The sequence below is a fragment of the Pelecanus crispus genome, chromosome 2 (genome assembly GCF_030463565.1).
Source record: "Pelecanus crispus isolate bPelCri1 chromosome 2, bPelCri1.pri, whole genome shotgun sequence".
Taxonomy (NCBI): domain Eukaryota; kingdom Metazoa; phylum Chordata; class Aves; order Pelecaniformes; family Pelecanidae; genus Pelecanus; species Pelecanus crispus.
In genome coordinates, this window is record NC_134644.1 from 34,961,781 (window position 1) to 34,983,819 (window position 22,039).

The 22,039-nt window shown below is 39.6% G+C and overlaps 1 protein-coding gene across 11 annotated transcripts in view; it reads left to right on the top strand.

Moving 5' to 3' along the window:
- Nucleotides 1–22,039, top strand: part of HDAC9 (histone deacetylase 9) — a 228,142-nt gene that overhangs the window by 33,634 nt on the left and 172,469 nt on the right. For 7 of the 11 annotated variants that reach the window (XM_075706454.1, XM_075706455.1, XM_075706456.1 and 4 more), the window contains one exon: nt 8,062–8,559. In XM_075706454.1, the coding sequence (XP_075562569.1) occupies nt 8,062–8,382 (321 nt within the window). In that variant the 3' untranslated portion in view covers nt 8,383–8,559. Of the gene's footprint in view, nt 1–8,061; nt 8,560–22,039 lie in introns of those variants that run through there. The other 4 variants (XM_075706446.1, XM_075706448.1, XM_075706449.1 and 1 more) reach the window with 1 other exon arrangement.

Here is a 22,039-nt window from a genome sequence, read left to right on the forward strand (position 1 = left end):
ACTTCCCAGGGGGTACTGATTCTTTGGAATCTACTAAGAATTCCCAACAAAATGAGAAACAAACCTAGAGTTTAAGTACATAGTTTGTACAGTGGTTTGGTTATTAAATCTTGTCTTAATTAGGAAAAATGAAGACCAGAAAACTTCAAAGTTCAGAGCTGATCCTTGCATGTTAACCCCTCTCAGCTTGGGTGTTTTGATTACTCAACTAGGACTCCAGTTGGCTTTTCTTTGCGTATGCATTCCATATGTTTAATCAAGATGGCATATGTATATCTCGTAGCCTCAGGTTTTGAAAATATTTCACCTGCCCTCAGTTGTCTGAAGAGAAAAGAATTTTTACTGGTAAAGTACTGAGTCTTTGTGCTGTTTGTGGGTATTTACTACAAACTGATCAGTTCATGCATTCCTCACAAAGCAAAGAACCCCACTGACATGTTTTTGTTAGACCATGTGCTTATTGACATAAATTCTACCATAGCATTTGGGGATATGTGCTGTGACATCTATATGTCACATGGTACAAATGCTATGGTACATTTGTCATGAATGTGAAAATTAAACTGGAGTCACATAAACATATTCCTAGTCACATAGGACTAGGAATGCATTGCACCTCACAAGAACTAGGCTGTATAAGGAAGTAAAAAGACTGCAGTTGGTTTGGGATAATGCTTGTTTCAGTAACATTTTTTTTTTCTGAGTTAAACTGTAATGAAAATACATGTTAAGGAGAATAATTGCCTCTCATACTTGAAATATGCTTTCGTTCTCACATGGTTATTTGTGACAGAGACAAAACAATTCCTTCTTTTAAAACCTAGTGAACCTAGCTTTTATTATCTACAGTATAGGCTATACACATATTCAGATAGTAGAAATCTAAGTTTATCCTAGGGCCTTTCGCAGCCTTGGACCTCCATAACCTAATTCCTTTGCCCCAGTAGCTTCTCAGTCTCCTTTAGCCCAACTCCCAGGGCAGTTAGCCTTCATCAGGAGCACAGCAACTCATCAGAGCAGCAAACACATAAGGAGGAGTAGGATAGTGCTGCAGCCACAGCAGCAGTGGGTTATCTGAGGATATGGGTGGTTTATCAGACTTCACAGTTTGCAGCATCTAGGTTCTTCTACAGCACAGAACTGTTCTGATGAATAGGACTGAACAATGTCTGTGCTCTAATCATGTATGTCCTCTGCTGGTACACAGAAAGCCAGGGGGGCTTTCTTACATACTTAAAAGAAGAAACCTGATTTTTAAAAACTGGAATTTAAGGGTAGCCCATAGACAAGAGAGTGAGAAAAGATCAAATCATGGAGTGGCTTTTAAGTACTGAATTTAAAACTATTATTTTTTAACCCTTTAACTTAAAGGTTCACATTGAACACCTGTGCCTACATAGGTTTTTGGACTTTGCTAGCATGGTGAAGTATACTTTGTTCAATCCTAAAACTTGCCTTTACTTACAGTTGAAGTTATTTGTTCATTATATAATTTGCATGGCTTTACAATCAAACTTAAATTCTGCAAAGCGGAGTTATTTGAACCTTAAACCAGTAGATATTCTAGATCATGTAGCAAAGCAACCCAGTATCTTCTCATTTCTTCAGGACAAGTTTGGGCATGTATCAAGTGAACACATACACTTGTTATTTTCCATTGTTGTGTCCCTTACTCTTCTGTTCATAGGCTGTATAATGAAATCTGCACAGAGGTATAATTCCCTCCTTTCAGGCATGAAAAATGAAGGGGTTTTGTTTTAATAAGGAGTACTCAAACATTCTCTTAAAAGTTTTGGTGAGAAATACCAGAACTATTTTAAGCTATGAAATGCTAGTTGATCAAGAGCTTAGAACAAGTTAATATGTTCTTTTTCTTTTCCATTTCTCTTTCCTTTTTTCCTTATGTTTAGACTTCAGGTACTTAAAGCTTTCATATATTTCAACTGAACCCCATATTTGAATGTTTGCCCTGAACTAAGATGATATGGCATGTGTCAGTACTCCCTGAAAACTGGTTTTGGTCAGATCTTTTTGGCGGACATATATATAGGTGAATCTTGCTGTAACAACAAAAAAAGGAAGCAAGAGGAGGAGCAAGTTTCTCTCCACCCCATTGATCTTGTATTTATCTTGTATTAAAAAGCCATTTCTTTTCTTTGAGAAAAGAATATACTTCAGCAGCAAGCCAGTGTTGCTGTGAGGGTGATAACAAGCAAAATCTAACATAGGTCAGAGGTAAAGAATTCCCCTGCATCATTTCCATTCTGAAAAGAAACAAATCATTGCCAAGAGGTGTGCCTCTGTCCTTAATAACAAGGAGAAGATCCCCTATGGATTATTTCTGGTCAGCTGTCAGATGCCAGGCTTTTGATGTAGGAAACGGTATACGTCTCCACTGAAGTCTGACATTTATACCTGCGGGATCTAGTACGCTGACCTTCTGAAAACATTCTGCAAATGTTGACATCCCATCCAGAAGTACGTAGTAACCCTCATCCCAGCTTTCTGGGGAAAAAATAATAATGAATGTGAAGTAACCTGAACTCAGCTTGTCTTAGGGAAGATCGGCTTTGCCGTTGTCAGCTTTAATATACTTCTGTCGAAATGACAGCTTATTTCCTCATAAGGCCCTTTGATCACCATTGCAGATCTTCGTTCTGCTCAATAAAGGGAGTCCAAAGTCTGAAACCCCCAGTTAAAATTATTGCAGTCGGGTACCAAAAGACAACTACTACAATAAAAACCTTAAAATCTGGATGTTGTTTGTGTATCTCTGTATCTAGAAAGCTTTGACCCTGCCACTTGCAGAAAAAAGGGTGATTTTGCTGTAACTAATGTAAGTGCAAAGCCCCTAGCAGAAGTCAAGAAAATCTTAGAAATCAAAATGTGCTAGGTACGTGAACAAAGCCCTCTGTCTTTAAAGGTTATTTTTGTCATGCGTGATGAATAAAGGCCTGCATCTGCTGAAGCTAAACTAGCACTGTCTTCACTGGGGCCAAGATTTTATTTGATGAGTGTGGGAACCCTAGATGCATTCTTCAAATAATGTATTCATAGCATTTTGACAATTTGTTTTCAATGGTAAGATCCTCCTCTGTATTGGAGTAGTAGAGGTTAAAATAATGGGGCAGTTGGTAGTGTTCACTAAAGTATGGGAGCAGTATGGATAATGTTAAAGCTTAGATAAGGACTACATGAATTTCAGTTTTCATTCCAGGATGTTAATTGGTTTAAAGTATCTTCCTATAAGGAACCAGTGACTGAGCAAGACTGTGAGGTAAAAAATCCATGACAAAAGATACACAGAAACTGAAAATTCATTAGTGCTTTGGATGGTGATCATAATTGACCAATATCTGTTAATAAAAAATGAAAAATAAGATGGAAGTTTCTGTTGATCTATTGTTGGAAAAATAGGAAGATTATTTGTTGTCAATAGGAATATTTAAAAGATACAGTTAACCCCAGATTAGTCATTCACTTCTCTGAATAATATTTAATGAAATACGGAAGGCTGAATCAGGTTCAGGTGGAGTAAATGAATTTAGTTTCATTAAACATATTACAACTGAGGTTTTGGCCTTCCAGCTTACACATCTGACTAGCATCTTCTGAAGGTGAGAGGTAGCACATTTCTTCTTTCAAATATTGCTTATAGCAGGGGATTATTTGAACAAGACTATAGCAACAGTTGACTGTGTTTGGAACTGAAAAATGCCCAGAGCATTTTCTCCTTTATTGAGAACTAATGTTCAAGACATAATGCAGAAGAATTATTTTGAAAGATAAATAAATCCTTTAGAAACATTGTACTACCTGAGTAACAGAGACAACAGTAAGCAGGTGCCAAGTTGTTTCAGTACAGCTAACAACATACATAGCTGGTCAAAGTAATCTGATAGCCATAGGAGAGAAGGAGAAAAAGTGCGTTCCATAAGTATATACATGAGTTCTTGGAAACAACTGCCATGTATTTAATTAAGGAAAGAAATGTGTGGGTTGGCTGTTGCAGGATTTTGTGCTTTGTCTCTTCGTAAAGACATTTTATTTAAAATATTGTATTTTACAAGAGCTTATCATTACAAAGGCAGGGACTGTGACTGAAGGACCTATAAAATGGTCTGTTGCAATGTCCAGATTATTTATGCTTAGTCTTCCATCTTTCTGTACATGCAAGCAGGTTAGATTGTGTTTGATGTCTTTTTTGGTTGGACTCTTGCAGTTATACAATGGAGTTGATGTCTGTAAATGCTTCCTCTCCTGCTGCCACTATTTACTTTGGCTCATGCAAGTCCCTTACAGTTTAATTTCCTGAAAATAAAAGGAAAAAAATACAGGTTACATTAGCCTGAAAGCATTTTTGTGAGTGACTCCTTTAGTTGGAATAGCCGTAACAGTAAAGTGTACTGGTTAAAGAAGACCAGTGTGTACAATTGTAATTTATTAGTGAAATAAACCATGGTTTTATTATTATTTTAAATATAGTCTTATTAAAACTCAGATTAAGCAATCACATTTTCAAAATAAAAAATATGCATTAAAATGAGGAGAAAGTCCTGCATGTACCTACAGATAAATTCAGGAAAAAAATGGTAAGTGGGGATTTAAAGTGAAAGATTTAATCATTAAATGTAAGCAGAAGTATCCTGCTGCACAGTGAAAGGACTTGAGCAGTGTTTCATTCAGGACTCATTTTCTGCTGTGTAATCCAGCTTTAGATAGAGAGATAAGATAGAAATAATTGACTCTAAACTGATATCTTTGCATGTCTCCAGATATGTAATTTTCCACGGTACTACCAGGAGATATAATATAAAATAAGATGTTTCTGACTTAGGAGAACTGAACAGTCTCCTGGTAACGCTACTAATATAATTACTGGAATAAGATGGGGCCAAGCTGCCTTTAAAAAACACTTTAACAAATATGAAAGCATGGTGGTGTGTTGTGGTTTAGCCCCAGCCAGCAACCAAGCACCACACAGCCGCTCGCTCACTCCCCTTACCCTGATGGGGTGGCGGAGAGATTCAGAGGAGTAAGAGTGAGAAACACTCCTGGGTTGAGATAAGAGCAGTTTAATAATTGAAATAAAGTAAAATAGTAATGATAATAACAATATAATAATGATAATAATAATAATAATAATAGTAATAATACTACTACTATACAAAGCAAATGATGCACAATGCGATTGCTCACCACCCGCCGACCGATACCCAGACAGTTCCCGAGCAGCGATCGCTGCTCCCTGGCCAACTCCCCCCCAGTTTATATACTGAGCATGATGTCATATGGTATGGAATAGCCCTTGGGTCAGTTTGGATCAACACTTCTGGCTGTGCCCCCTCCCAGTTTCTTGTGCACCTGGCAGAGCATGGGAAGCTGAAAAGTCCTTGACTAGCATAAGCAGTACTTAGCAACAACTAAAAACATCAGCATGTTATCAACATTCTTCTCCTACTAAATCCAAAACACAGCACTATGCCTGCTACTAGGAAGAAAATTAACTCTATCCCAGCTGAAACCAGGACATGGTGATACAGAGAAAGCAGTCAGCTGTGGCTTAGCAGACTGAGCAGCAGGAGTGGCTTTCAGGTTTTGGGGGTGTGAGTGTGTGTCCCCATGCCATCCACTCACTTTTATCATGCTCCATCATATGAGAAGACATGACTGTAGTGCCTCATAGCCCCTTGCCCGAGCCTTAAAGTCACAGTATAAAGGCTGTTTTTAATAAGATTTTGCAGTAAAGATGATAATATGAATCCAGTTTGTAAAATCTACTGTGTATAAAGACTTCCATTTAACAGAGTTTTAGAAAATGTAATTTGTTTAGCTCCTCCTGTCACCGAAGTCTTCCATGGTGTGGCAGCAGGCCCCAAAGCAGGAACATTGCAAATTGAGATGCACACAAATACCACTGTAGTCTCCGCAGCCCCCTGACGTGTGCCTGTATCACTCCACTGATTACATACAAAAAGTGTTTGAAGGTGTTCCACATGTAGATTGCATACTGCAGTCCATCATGTCTTGCCTCAGAAAGCGAGCAGCAGATCTGTGCCATACAGCAGCATGAAGAAGAAAGAGCCTGACATAAAAGTGAAAAAGCATAAAAGAAAGGAGAGCAGTAATGAGCTGAATATGTGTCTTAACTTTGCTGTGGACATGCACTCATTTTCTCTTGGCTTCTTCTCCAGAATAACCCACCTGATGGCAAGTAACTGGCACATGGAATGGTTTACAGATGGATCAGCATCAGTGACTCTCGTAGCTGTATATGATTGTCTGTCACACAGATGTTTCAGCTTGTATTTGCTTGCTAGCAGCCAGCCAAGCAGCCAGTCCTGCTTTGCTTTTCTTGCTTGACAAGTGGAGAGGGCTCGCCCACAGCTGTTTAACGAAGCCACGGAGAGGAGTGTACCCGAGCTGCATACACGTAGTTAGCTTCAGTGCCTTCTTGGTCAGCATCATCCCCTGAGAAACAACTGGAAAAGATTTATGGGTTTGATCTGAGAAATTTTCCAGATGCTGCTTAATAAAAGGAGACACTCTGCATTAGTTGCAGTAGTAAGGAGTCCCCAGCTTAGAGCATGCCACCTGCAGCATGCAGGATACACGTGTTGTAATTTGCCAGTTACTACAGTAATGAAAAGGGATTTTCTGTTTGTTTCTTTTAGTTAGCCATTAAACTCCCATTACTCCCCAAAAATGAAGGTTTGCTGTGACTGAAGCCTGTAGACTTCCACTGTGGAATTTGTTTCTCCACTGATGTGAGGTGTATGCATCAGAGCATCAACTGGAACTGCACAAACAGATCTTTCAACTCTTCTTGTTGACTTTGTGGGAGTTCCTGAATCCAGCTGTAGCTTCTTGATCATAGTTTACATGACAATCCTGCCCTTCACTAGGGTGGGATTTTTCTATATGCATTAGCAGGCAGAATGAAACTAGACGGTCCATGGTTTGTGACAAAAATAGCTATACTGAAGCCATCCTGTAACTCAGCGTACAGCACTAGCTGAAACTCAGTTTGAAAGACTTGATAGCTGCGGAGGGGAGGCAGATGGGAAGAGGAAAGTATGTAAGAGTAATGGTAAAAGAGGGGAGGTGTCCCCCTCTCAGTATATTTGACCTTGGTGATACAAATCAGTATTTGCTTGAAATCAAGCAGGCCAGTTGAATAAATGATAATTACTCACTTGACCCTGCAGATGCTTATTCATGTGTCCGATTTGTGCCTCTTTCAACAAAGTGGGATATTTTTTTCGGTTTGGGCTTTTTGGATTACATTTGGACTATTTTGGAATACATTTGCTGCCTCTTAAATAGTAAAACATAAACTGTACTTGATTGCAACACTGAGGCATCTGGCACCTCAGCAAAGCCGTTAATGGCGTAAAAACAGTATTGTCTGGGTAGCTGTGTTATAGCATCACTGCTGAAACAGGGCTGTCTGTACCGTGCATGACAAAAGCTAAAGTCTTCCCAGTCACAGACAGACATGCTTGTAGTCTCTGTGCCACAGGAGAGGTGACTGACAGCAGCTCTTTGTCACTGCGCCTTTGTCGACTTCTAGTGCCTTTACGCTTTAATTCATAGAGAAGCTTGTGTGAATGCTCCCTAATTTGCTGGTAGCAAAATATTAACCGGATTAATAATTTTCTTACTTCTTGGAGTTCTTTTATTATTCTGAGTTGTGGAAAACGAACTGTAATATAGTTAAATAAATTTCTGCATTTATGTTTGAAGCGTATGAAGGGAGACTAATGTCCCTCGATTACCAGCTGTAACAGATGTGTAACGTTTTCATTATTCTGCCTTATTTTTAGTTAGTATTACTTTGTAGCACTGTCTACATACATGGTATTTTTTTGCTGCAGAATGACAAGTGACCTTGTGCTTAGGAACTTTGGTTCTTTTTCCCCCGTACGTTAATATTTTCGCAATGCATAGCTGCCTGGGTTTGCTACGGAAGCTTTAATTTTGTCGGTGCAAATCTAGTACTTCTCGGTGTTTGGCATCAGGGGAAGGAGTCGGTAACTGTTCCCTGCCTTGTCTTTCCAGATGCTCTCTAAGTCCATTGAGCAGCTCAAGCAGCCTGGCAGTCACCTGGAGGAAGCTGACGAAGAGCTTCACGGAGATCACGCGATGCAGGAAGAGCGCGCTCCCGCCGGCGGTGCCAGCGTTAGGGCTGAGAGCAGCAGTGCTGGTGTGGATGACAGAATAGGACAGCAGGTGGGGGCTGTGAAAGTCAAAGAGGAGCCGCCGGACAGTGATGAGGATGTTCAAACCCAGCAAATGGAATCTGGGGAGCAAGCTGCTTTTATGCAACAGGTAATAGGCAAAGATTTAGCTCCAGGATTTGTAATTAAGGTTATTATCTGAACATCACATGCGTTTTTCTAGGCTTTGATAAGCAATTGTGTTTTGATTCACTGATCTAGCAAATCCTGATTTACCGGTCAACAAATCTAACAAAGGCAGAAGGGTCATATGCGCACTTGAAAGCATAGTGAAGCTCATCCTTATGGCCGCTAATTCAGAAAATACCTGTTGCAGTCAATTATTCTACATAAATCTTTGCATAATAGCTGATAGACTTCGTATTAACCCAGGATTACATTACATCACTTAGTTCTAGTGAGAGAGAATTCGTATCACCTAGCTTGTTGAGATCAGCAATTGCTGGAATTAGTTTCCAGACCTGATTGATGAAACATTCTTCTTCTCTGATTTGGAATCCTCTGACTTTTGCTTTCAGCTGTCTGTATATACTGTATCATACCATAGTCTTGAACACTGTTAACGTTAGGGTATTTTTTCCCCTGTAGACAGGTACTGACTGCTATATCAGTGGTCCCAGGCTGGTGTATAAAGTATAATTTAGAGAAGTATACAAGGTGGATATAAAGAGGCAAGGCAAGGCACTGTTTAAAAACTGCATTGTTTTCTTTTTTGCACTGCTTTTTTTTCATTCTGTCTTATTTGATGCTAGTGTCTGCAGAGACATCCTTAAATGAAGCAGATGCAAATACCGGTGAGGAGCAAAATGCAGCATTAGGTTCCAACCAGTTATTAGGATGTTGCAGGAAAAGCACAGAACTGTTAGTGTTATCATCTGATATCCAATCACTTGTTTATTTTTTTTAAAGAAAGACTAATCATACAATATTGCATAACCTTTACCGGCAGGGCTCGTAGACAAATACTAAAATAACGACTGTGCATAAAATGCCAGCTTGGCAGGAGGGAGGTTCAGATTGTGGGCGAGCGTTTCCCCAGAGCTGAAAAGCGCAGTGCGTTTGTGCCGCCAGCGAGCTGGCGGCCCTTTCCGTCGCTGTGAGATCAGGCAGAGCAAGGCGGGATGCAGTGGAAGGCCCTGTTTATTTAAGTCTCTACTTTGTCAGGTCCCCGCTGTTCTCCTGCAGAAAAGTGATTTTGGGAGGGGGGGCAGGAAATGCCTTATGGAAACAGGAAGCCCAAGTGATTCATGTGCTGAGGAATGCGGGGCGGGGGGCGGGGGGACGGGGCAGCGCTCCCTCTGTTTTTAAAGGCACTCTATGAATTGATTTATTGTCAAAGAAAATAACAAAGCGAGTAGGGAAATTGTTAAGGAAGCTTTCCAGTGAAACATTTCCTTCATATTCCCTTTTGATATGTTTACCTTGTTTTATAGGTTTACTTTTGTTAAGCTAGTTAAAGATTCATTGTATTAAAATCCCCTTTAATATGGATAATCCCAAACTGACCTGGAATCCTTGTCAGGTTTTTTTTCTATTAAAAATATTTATATTTCTAAAGCTGAGGTATTTTAAGGTGCAGTATCCTGTTTCAAGACAGATAGCTGTTTTGCCAAACGTAGAAATTGTTCTAAAATATGTTACTAGGATGTGTTGTTTACATTATGCTCTAATACTGTTAAATCTCTTATAAAATGTTGCAACTTCTAAAGATACATTATCCTTTTTCCTAGAAGATCTCCAAACAAACGACTAAATAGTTGCTAGAAAACGAAAGGCCTCTGAAACACAAAGATCATCTTAGATAGGAAAGATTTATTAATTGAGAAAATACAGGTGATTTTTATGTGTTCTTCATATTTGAACAGAAATCTTTCTCCTTCTTGGATGAAAAAAATCACATTCAAAAAGTGAAGCATATAAAAATCAAATTATATGGTTTTCCCATTCTGTATAATTTCAATTTTCTTTGAAACCTAAATTCAGCCTTATCAAAAAGGGATAGTGCATCTTTTAAAATACATTTTATTTGGGGAGAAACTTGCAAATGAGCAGACTTTTGTACAATGTCACTTCAAAGACATGTATTCACAAACGACAAAAGATATTTTTATAACGTCATTCAGGTGAGAAACCCAAATACATTCGTGAACTTTAATTTCAGAATCTTTCAAATTTGGATAAAATTAAAATAGAGAAACTACCTGGAACCAGTGAAAAGGAAAACTGGGTTTAAACAACCACATTTCTAATTGATAATTGTCTCTTACATTTTAAATCTACTGTATTTATTATAATTTACACCCTTAGAGGTGATCTCTTGTTTTGTGTTGTAAATATATTCTGTTTGTATGTTCCCTTTTTTGCCTTCTGATATAAGTCTCTTCCTTTCTCAAATAAAGGTTTTTTTTAAAAGATCCCCTTTCAGATATCTGACTTTGTGTAAAGTTGATAACTTAGTTGTGCTTTTGCTTTGTATAACCAAACGTGTTCGCTACACATTGTTGAAACAATTCAAGCTTTCAGGAGCAAGGTTTTTATTACACTATTCTTACAATGATTACACAAAGTCTTTTTTTGGTCTCTTGTTTTATCCTACATCAGCCATTATAAGTTTTAGTGAATGTGGAAATAGTATTGATGCATGCTCGTTTTCCCATCATGGCATCTGTCTTGAACATGTGATCATATATTGTACCATATAGGAAAGGTAAAGGTGAACCCCAGTTTCTTGGCTCCTACTTACCCAAAATTCAGATGAACTGAAATAATGTCCATGACATTACTAAAACCTGCCTAGAACCCAAAAGGTGTTGATCTGAAACAGCTTATACTGGCCTCTTTGATATTCCTCAAGACCTTTGCAAAACTAAAGTCCACCTGTAAATATGCTGGGGAGGAGGGAATCGACAAACTTCGCAGACTTTAAAGCAATTGTGTAAGACAGTGAAGTCCTACTTTAGAAACACCTAAGCACTTCCTTGAAGATGTCAAATGCTTTACTGGTTTGTGACATTTCCTGAACGTTGCTTCAGATCTACAGAGAGAAACAGTTTGTACTGCAAACCTATCTCTGTTGCTGAAGTACATGAATTATTACTACCAAAGAAGTTCAGATAATTGTTGCATTCTAGGTCTTCTGACTGTTCATTTAAATTGCAAAGGCTCTTAACAGCTTTGATTCTGGTGTAATTTTACCTAAAATAAAATGCTTTCAGCAACATAAGTATGAAAGAATAACTATTTCCATAAACCAAATTTAATTATTTTCAGTGATATAACAGCAAAGTTTAATCAGTCATACACACACACAAAAAAAAAAATAGATAAAAAGCCAAGTTTTAAGTTAGGAAATTTAACTAGCATTAACAGTATAACATTATTCTGCTTGCCCTGTTATTATTACGTATTTAGAATTTTGTGCCTATAAGTAAATCATGCTTTCAACAGGGATTTTATTGAGACACCTTTTGTTTAAATACTTACGTTGGAATTAGAAGAGCAGCCATAAATGTTTTCAATTTACAACATTCCTGTTTTGGAGGCTACACCTCGACTTTTTTTCTAAATTATTTGTTTACCATGTGTCAAAGCACCCATAATGATGAAAACAATCAGAATTTAATACAATTCACAAGCCTTATCTTTTCCAGGAATGCTGTGTGTCTCTTTTTTTTTAAACAGCAGCTTATTCTGTCCTGTTGTCCAAAAAATAAAGCCAGTATAGCTGCCGATTTAGAAGTAATTACTACTAAATGAGAGAAAATACTTCATAATATTTATATACTCAAGACAGCCCCACATTACTGGAATGTAGATACTGTAACATCAGCCTTTTTTTCATCTCCTGGCATTAAAAAAATACGATTAAAAGCTGAATGCCTCAGCAAAGCAGGAGCACTCCAGACGCTACCACCACTCATCCTTTCTATTCAGCAATTCGTTCGTGCACTATCGTCATTCCATCTTCATTATCATCAGGATCTCTAAGACTTACTCCATGTTACTTAAGCCAACTATACCCTGTTTTTATCTTCACTGGCATTCTAAGGTAAAAATCTATAAACATTAGTCCTAAGCACCAATCTAAAAACATTTACTTATTTCTCCCCCTTATGAACACTTCACAATTTGCAGCCAAAATTAGCTAAGCCAAGTTAATTTCCTTATTGTATTCTATCCCACTAGCAGCATGTCCTACTTATCCACTTAAGATATGTTTGTTTGCTTTTCATTTATTTGTTTAGTTTCCGATTTCCTTATGCAGTTCCCATCATCTGGGTGGTAGCGGGGCTTCTGTACCTTGTTTCTCAGTGGAGGAATATAGCTTAGAACATCATATGCTGAATTGCTGTTCAGGCAAACAGAAGAGAGCATCCTGGATAAAATTATCTTCTCTGTTGCTCTAGAGCAATAATCCCAGTGATTTTTGTGGAATTTTACCACTCTATTTGGTAGACACTGTGCTTTGCATTTGGTAGACTTTGTGCTTTGCGTCTGTTTTTTTCTCTTTTAACTCAGCCTAATTTGGAATTAGACTTAAAGGCAAAAAGTACAATTAGCTCAAACTGCACAGCCAGTGGAAAGGCTGGGTTTCTTGGCTGTGCTCATGCACTCACACACACAAACAAAACTGGGACGAGGCGTCCTTCAGGCGTGTCCTCGTTTCTGGTCCCCATTCGCTGAGCTCAAGTGTCACACTCCTTTTGCTTATTTTGATTCTGGCCCCATAACTCATCTAGCCCATACAGGATAACTTCCCTGGCTACCTCTGGGCATGCACAGCTAGTGGAGACCCCCCCCAAGGGTTACTACAGCAGCAGCTGAGCCTTAAAAAGGTACAAGCTTAGTAACTTGAAATCATTCAGCAACGTCTAATTCTCTGTGACGACTACATGGGGGCCTGAGTCACTAGAGTTGTTTTGACAGACCAGATACTTACGTGTAAGCGATTCAGTGCCTTAATTAGCTGATTAAATTAGATGTTTTGAATCTGCCTGTGGAGCCTCTGTGGCATTTGTTTTACTTTACTTTCCATAGCTGCCTTGAAGTCACTGCATTGACGCTAACAGTACACAGCCCTGAAATACAAAGGAGGTTGGTTGGAGGATGTTCTGTTACAAGTACCCCTCTGCACACTTGGTCCTTCCAAGGTGGTAACACATTACAACATTTTTGGCCTTGAGAAGTGCTGTGAAGGGCAGGAGAAGTGAAAAATGTAAGTCTGGAACAATGTCAGACTCCCAAATAAACCTTCTAACTCCTCTCCCTCCATTCCTAAATGAGGTTGTAAGCACGTTCTTGTATCTACTAGCTCAAGTCACCTTTTTTTTTTTTTTTTTTTTTTTTGGTAGGCTACCTTAGTTGTCTCCTTAACTCCTTCAGCCAGTAAGGGAGGCGCTAACTTTGTACTGCTCTGCCCTTCCTCAAGTCTGTGAGTGCACAGACCCAGTACAACCCCTACATAACACAAGCTGGCACTAAGGTTTCTGGGGTCAAACTTGAGCCACAGACTGTCTGGATGGGGTACGGTGGCAGAGGGCTGTGTACTTGGATCTGTTTTGTAAAAATTTTTCATTCATCTACATGAGAGGAAGCCCCATTTAAATATCTAGACAGCTTTCTGTCATCTTTACTCCTAAGGTCCTGTATTGAGTTTTTTAACTGTGGGCTTTAAAAATGTAGTTCTTTATCAAATGCTATAGGAAGAATGATTTTTTTTTTTTTTAAATGCCAGTTCTATGTGAAAGTGCATAATAATGAGAATTTTTTACAAGTAATTTTCCTTTCCCAGTTGGATTTGAAAATGATCCATTTTTTTGAGAAAGTATCAAATCTACTTTCTTAATGAACACGAAGGAGATTGTTATTTGTGTTTGTAAACCTTCAGTTACAGAAGGCAATAAGACTTACTTTATCACAAAATTAAATCAAGACCTGAATTGTCTGACCAACCATACGGCATTACAATGTAACAAAAATTGTTTCATTTCACTGATACCTGCACAGAATAATGTTGATAGTGCTTTTATTTTTTGATCCAAAATTTTTTATGCTTCTATTCCTCCTTCAGATACTTATGATATAGCACCTGATACTTCCGTTACTGCTCCCTCTTGTTAGAGAAAGCAGTATGTAAGGAAACGACTGGGGCAACACTAGGCAAAATTACTTAATCAGGGGTACCTAACTAGCATGAATCAAAAGTCTCTAAGTCCAGATCCCAGTAATTATCACTTCACATTTTGACAGTCAGATGATACTACTTTCATACCATCAGGCAATTTATCATTTCCTGTATCAGACAGCACGGGGGTTTATTGTTATTGTCATTGAAGAGGATTATGTGTTCTTGGAAAGCTGCTTCTTGAAACGCTTCATTTTTGGAAGAATTCTGTTTTGACCTCTGAATGTCTCTCTCGCTCTCAGACACACGCATGCGCGCGCACACACACGCGCAAGTTTCCATTTTCTTCCTTCCCTTAAAATATGAGACTGAATAAATGCATGCCTCGGTATACTGCTGGTGAAACCTCCATAAAGCTCTGTTGTTTAATGTCCTTGAAGAGCAGCTCAGCCTGAATGCCTTTGAGATGTAGGTGCTCTAATGCAGAAAGCAGTACATAGTCTGTCTCCTCTCATGTTCTGGCCTGTGACCTTTGGATCCCCAGGAGGTCTTTCTGTTCATACTGCCAGTATTTCCTCAGCAAAGGGTCTTGCGAAAATTACAGCTATGAGATTGCAGCAACGCAGCGATGGCAAGGGCTTAAGAAGGCTTTGCTCAGGTTCTCTGTAAAGCAGCTAGTGAAGCATGGAGGCTTCAGTCCCCAACCCTTTCCTTAGTCTTTTCCTCTTGCTCCCATCAAGAAGGGCACCGTGATAGTTTTTAGGTGGCAGCTCGCAGTTTTTTAAAGCAGATCTCTGTTATTGAACAGACCCAGAAGTAGCGCTGGGTAGAAGTGCTGTTGGGAAATCTGCTCTCCCCCTGCACGCAGAGGAATAGCTGCCAAGACCAGCTGCTTCTAAGGCTTGCTCTCCCAGATCTTCCTCTACTGAAAATACAAGTTGAAGAGTTAGAACAGATCAGAGAGCATGGCTCCGTCACTCAGCTACCTGACTGCACACAGGGACAGGTGGTGATCAGGTTTCCCTCATTTCTCACCTGTTTTGATCCCTGTTGACACCTTGCCTTAGGGCATCAAAGGCTCCCAAGCCCAACAGCATATCCCTTGATATCTTCCTTTCTTTCTAGAACTTTTTGGTTCTCACCATTTACCTAAATTTGTACAGGTCTTAGTCATAGTTTCCCATTCATTTCTACATAGATTTTAGTTTTCAGAAGCTACTGACTTTATACAGAGAGCTTCAAAGCTTCTCCGTTAGTGTTTCTTACAGAAAAATAAAAATGGCAGTGCTGAATACAGGTGCCATCACCACAGGCTCAGCCCAGGGACACCTGACTTCACTAGCTCTGATTTGTCCATTTCTGCAGATAATTAGGCCTCACTGAGGATGCTAATGATGTCAGTTCAAATATGTGCAGCATTACCCTTTGTGCTATATGAGCGAGTTTTTTCATAAGAATCTCCATCCCTTCTCGGGCAAGCTCTAAGAACACAAACACAGGCAGCACAAGGCCAGCAAGAAGAAAGGAACAGAAGCAAGATTCATTCGGGCAGCAAGAGACTGAGAACGAGCGTGGGGACTGTTACTTATCTGTGTTGATGGATAATGCACTAACCAAGAAGGCTGCTTGTTTTCCCAAGTCCTCTCTGAGAAGCTGGATTTCAAACAACTGCTTTCAAGTTAGGTGCCGTTATATGTCACTATTAAAGTAGCTTGGACCCTCCTGTAAAAGAAGTAATCCTTTATTTCACCTCTCTGTCCCTTTCCCTCCAGCTTTTAATGAAAGAAAAAGACTCAAAGCACATTAACTCAGTTTCATTTTCAAGTTGTGCTTTTGTGCAAGAATCCGTAATTAGGTAAGAAGCTACATCAGGGATGAGCTGGCTGGACGGAGTTTTGCAGTTGGTGCGCTGAAGCCCATGCCGATTTCCCAGCTCCATCTGGGTCCAGCTCTGTGAGCGACCCAGTAGCTGCGCTCTCGAGCCTTGCACTGTTTCATTGGCAAGCAGTTCCCACAGCCATTCACCACCAAGATGCTTTCAGGCTGTGAAATCCATTGGCATAAAGCACATTCAGTCGGAGAAGAGGCAGTGGGTTCAGCCTGGTGGGATGCCGTACCTGCAGGAGCGCAGCATTTGTGAAGCTGCTGTTGTAAAGGTGAGCTGCAGGTGGTCGTCACAGAGAGGCAGTTTCATAACAGAGTTTCCTTCCTAGATTTGGTTTTCAGTACCCAGTCCTAGAGGCCATGACTAAGTGGATCATTCCAGCCTGAAAGGATACTGTGAATTTATCATTAAGGATAGAAAGAAGTCAGTGTTTAGTTCTCTTTCTTAACTGTCATGGCCACCTGCACATTTAGTGTAATTGCAAAAGGCTGAATATTAACTTATAAACAGTTATTCAAAGTGAGTTAGATACATTAGAGAAGAAAAATTTTTGGAAGCTCTTTACATCTTCTTACCAGGATCAGCTCTACTGTGTCTACCTGCTCTTCTGCATGATTACTTCAGCTAGTAATTAAGGAAAACACAAGACAGGGCACTTAGAGTTTCATGCATAGCAAGTATTATTCATGTAGTGCTGGCATTTCCTATTTTTTCTTTCTTCTGCTTAATATGGATGCTAAGTATTGAAAAGGAAGAAGAAAAGATACTTCAGGTGAGGGGTTTAGAAATGCAGGAGGATTTGGCGAGTCAGAAAGGAGGGATGCAATCCCACTGAGGTTAGTTGCATTCCACCTGCAGAATCCTGTAAATGCAACAGAAACTTCTGTCAAGACAGACCAATATTTACATATTTTGCTCTTCTGTGTTACAAAGTCCATCCACTGAACAAAGAGTTTAGGCCTAACAAAACCAGGAGGTTCAAGCCCTGCAGCTAACTGCACAGCTAAGATACTCTATGCAAAATGAGAAGCTGGAAAATACTGTGTCACACCTTGACCCCTACCAAAAAACCAGACCCACTCCTCAGCTGTCACCTTCTCCACAGATCCCTATTACAGCGCTGTTGCATCAGCAATGAAAAACTGCCTGTCACTGCTGCTGCTGTACTCGATCCCTGTGTTGTGTAGCTTCTGAGAAGTGCTGTGCTGGAGGAGGTCCTCAGGGCTTAGAGCAGGTCTTTGGAACAAGGAATAGGAACCAGGACAGGAAAAACAAAACTGTCCAAGTCCTTTGGTCTGAGTAATTCATGAAGCTGAATTACATTCTTTAACATTGGCAGAAGCCACTGGACTGAATTGCACATAATTTCATAGGTCTAAGTACACAACAGCATTATAAGAGCAAAGAAATGCTGCCAAGTTCTCTCTATAGGCTACATCTCCTCTGTGCCACTGAAGCAGCTGTGCTGGTTCACAGGGACAGAGGCTTCCGTAGCATATAGCTTGTGTCCCTAAAATGGGTAATGCTGGAGAAGCACCAAAAGGTGAAAGGCAAATCTGCTTTCCAAGAACATATTTTGCAAAACCAGAGGAACAGTTACGCCCAAAGCTACCACAGCGTTTCTCCCCTTCAGTGAATAACTCCTCACCAGAAGCTTCCGAGCCCCTTCTCCCACCCATGGTCATCCTGCAGGTGTCCCCTGGTGTACCAGCCCTTCTGCCAAGCTCTCCAGATTTGCCCCATTTCTGACGATCAGAAGACATAAGAGATCCTCTTGGGAAGAGCCACGAGCCTTTAGTTACCGCTGCTACACACACGTGCTTGGCCACCCCAAAAAGGACAGTGGCTGGAGGCCAAGGCCAGCTGGGGAGCAGGAGGAGCGGACAAAGAGGTGTCCTCCTCGCTCCGGCACTGCCGTGGGATGTAATGGTGAGGGGAGGCAGAAGAGGTGAAGCAGCAGCCATAAAACACCTTACAGGACACCTTGTAGTTAGGCCTGAGAGCCCTCCTTGCCTTGGAGAGCAGCTCCGTCCCCTCCTGAGGATGACAACATTACTTCAGCCAGTGGCTGCAGATTTCTACCTGCTGCAAAGAACTTTCTCTATTGTCTTTGTTCTCGGAAGACAAGATGGTAATGAGGGATTAACTGCTTTGCCTTTTCACTGATCTTTTTAACCCATTTTATAGAAAGTTCAGGCTAAGCAATTTCAGTTGAAATGCACTGATCCTTTCAGGGACTAGAATAGTTCAGACAGTTAAAGAAATGTTGTTAAAACAAAAAAAGAGCTCTGCCAGCTACTACCAACATGAGTCATTGGTTTTCACTTTCCTGTCATTGTTGTCTCCTTTAATTATTCTAGATTCACTGTTAAACACAGCTTTCCTTGATCAAATAATGGAGATTAGTTAGTACAGAAAGCATTCAAACGAGTAGAAGAAAAAAGTCCCAATTCCTAATTCTCCATACTGACTACATCTTGAATCTCACTTCAATAGCTTGAGAAATACTATTAACTGCTAAAGATTGAGCCAAGAGTATCAATGTTGTCATCTTTGTTACACTACTTTTTAAAGATAAATTGACATTTATTTTTCCAGCTAGAAGCTTGTGTTTTGATTTCATTGAATTATTATCAGTTATTAATACCATAGTTCAGTGCTGGACCTGAAATCAGAAGCACGGAAGTTTCTGTTGTTTCTTATCTGAGCATTCTGGGTCAAGGAGATAGGTAAAGTGAAGATGGAATATCTAAAATACTTATGAAAGTGTCCAGTATATATTTCACCAGAAAACAGTGAGATACCTTTTTAATTTACTTTCATGGACAGATTTTCATATGCTGAAATGGTTTTCTCTGAATTCTTAATTCTCTTTGTGTTAAGAGCATTTTTGCAGTCTTCAGAATTTTTCATTTATAGGAAATGTTCCTGTACGTCATCTCCTAAAAATCTCAAGGACGGAACATTTAAATCAGTGACCTCACTGATTAGTAGTTCCTTCCAAACTGATTTGCAGCCTTTTCCCCTATTGTGCAAAACCATAACAAAACAGAAATACCAGTGATTTAATTTGGCATCATCAACTACTGAAAGATGAGTCGGAAATAGATTAGCAAGTGTTCTAGTTGATGTTAATAGTGCAGCGACAAGTAACTTCAAGGGTGACAGATGATCCCACTGACTAGCAATTCTTCTGAGTGTATTATGGCATGGATAAACATGCTGTCTTTTCTAACAACTGGCCATGAAAACAAAGAAATTTGAGTTCATATTGCTGTGGAAAACAGAACGGAAACAAAAATGCCTTTTTTAATACATGTTTGCAGTGCCCGACTATTGCAAAAGACTGACAGAAATACGTTAGGATCTCAGTATGTAAGATAACCAAGATGTTTCTCTTAACATTACTGGGAGGGTTTTACTAGTTTCCTCTGAATCAGAGCATCAGCACTACCCTCCAGTGTAAACCCCGTAATGCTTCCTGAATGTCCACATGCTCAGGGCATTTTGAGCTGCACCTTTAACAATAAATAAATAAGGAATTAACTTGTTTGGCATTTCAGTCCAATGACCAAAGCCAGGGAGCCTGGTGAGTGCACTACTATATTCCCTTTAACTTTATTTTTGTGGGCATCATGCATTTTTAAAATGGTTATACATTTCCCTGAACCAATGTAATATAAAAGATTTACTGTTACAGTTTGTGTGTGGCCAGGCAATGGCATATGGAAAACATGTTTCCTGCTATTTAATTTAATTACTCTAATCACGTGCCAGCCCCGGGCATGTCATTCTGGACCTCTGAGGCTCTTTGTCTGTCAAAGAGATGGACAATATCTTGGCTTTGTTTAGTTGCTCTGCAGGCTGCAGATAAAACCACTGAAATGCTGACTGTTTGTTTAACCAAAACTTTGCATTTTAACCATTTGGCTTTGATTTTTTGTTTTACAAGAAAAGATGACATTTTGGCCTTGGTGAGCTGAAAAGGAAATATTAGGGATATGAAGAAGAACTGTCACTTTCGGGGCTTAATAGATGAAAAAGAATACTCTAGCCTTCTGGTCAGAAATCAGCTTTGTTAGCAGAAACTTAAGACACGCATCGCTGTTATTTTAGAGTTGCCTGTTAGCAAGGGCAGCTGGAAAAGTCCTGCTTATAACTGCTTCATTCTAATATGGTTAGCCCTTCATTCAGCAGTTTCAGTAGATTTTAGTTTCTTTAATTTTAATAGACGAAACTGTAATGGGTGAAACTAATTACAATTCCATAGCAAATAATTGTACCAATGATGTTGCATCCAGGTGTAAGTTAGCTTTTATGTTAACACCCTACGGCTATTTTTATATAAGACATATCTGCAAATTACAGCTTTAAGTCTTTTGACAAAAGTTTAAGAGCAGATAGGGAGATTACAGTACTTCACTCATATTAAAAACGCCAAATCTACAGAGAAATTAATCACACGCTTAGCTTTAAGTATGTGCTTAACACCATCACTTCCTTCACTTGTAAGCAAGTGCTCACGTCCATGTTTTCCTGCATCCAGAAATGATAATACAGGGTACTTTAGACTATATGAGGATATAATTTCGAACAATCATGTTGTCAGAAGAGGAAAGAATAAGAACCAGCTTTTAATCAATTTAGTTCCATCTTATGAAGAATTACTACACATAGAAAGACTCGTCTATTCTTACATTTTTGGAAATGGAATGAACTTCAGTTACTGTATGTTTCAACAGTAAATTAATCTACCTTTTTTATATGGTAGTGTGCCAGTGTCCTGCCACAGTAGTTTTCAAGCTACCCAGTATGGAGGAGGGTGGGAGAAGGTCTATGAATATGCTCTCAGGAGGTCTGCACCATCAGAGGGAAACATTGGATGGGATGGGATGCAAAAAAGAAAGGTGTCTGTCTGAGCAGGGCTTACATATTTCTGATATTTTCATGTATGGTTCTCCAACAGGCTTTACTTTCCCCCCTGTTTTCTAGCTGAATCAATGAGGTACAAAGAAATAAAAATTATTTCCTCCAAGTTGCACAGTACAGCAATGCAAGAATGAAAAAAATTGTTACTATATACTGAACTACATACAGCCCCTGTCCCATTTAGCCTTGAGCTAACCACTAGATGACACTACTTCCCACTTAGTTAACAGGTGTGGGTATATGCTCCCATCTTCCCATATACTAGTTCATATATTTACATGCTTCTCGACCAAAGAACTTCAAAAAGAACATTGTACAGGAATTTCCTTCACCACTATACATTTTGATGAATTTTGTATTTTGTGTATATACCTGTAGGTATTTATGTGTGTGCATGAACGTATACACAAGCATTACAAGCAGTGTGTCTTTGCATGATTTATAGAAAACATGTATTATAACTCACCGTGTGAGTCTTTAGGGTGTTGTAACTTAGCAAGCGTTGATGACAGCTCTACTTAAAGAAACCAGAGGAACTCCAAGAAAAACTTAATAGGCTGGAGTTTGTGGAGAACATTCCCCTTGCCCCCTACCTCCCCCACCACCCCAAAGAAGGGGTACTGTATAGGCTTCTGTAGTGTCATTCTCGAAAGACTGGACATAGGGAAAAATATCACGCTGAGGAGTCAGGCAAGAGCAGGCTGCCCTATTCAAGTCCAAAAGTGACAAACGGTGAGGAGAAGGAGAAAGGCGCAGAGGGGCTGTCATGCATATTCATAAGGCTGCTGCTGTGGTTTTTAAATTAGGAACAATGAACTTTCCAGAAGGATGTGTGGCAAGAATCCTACATTTCTAAAAGCC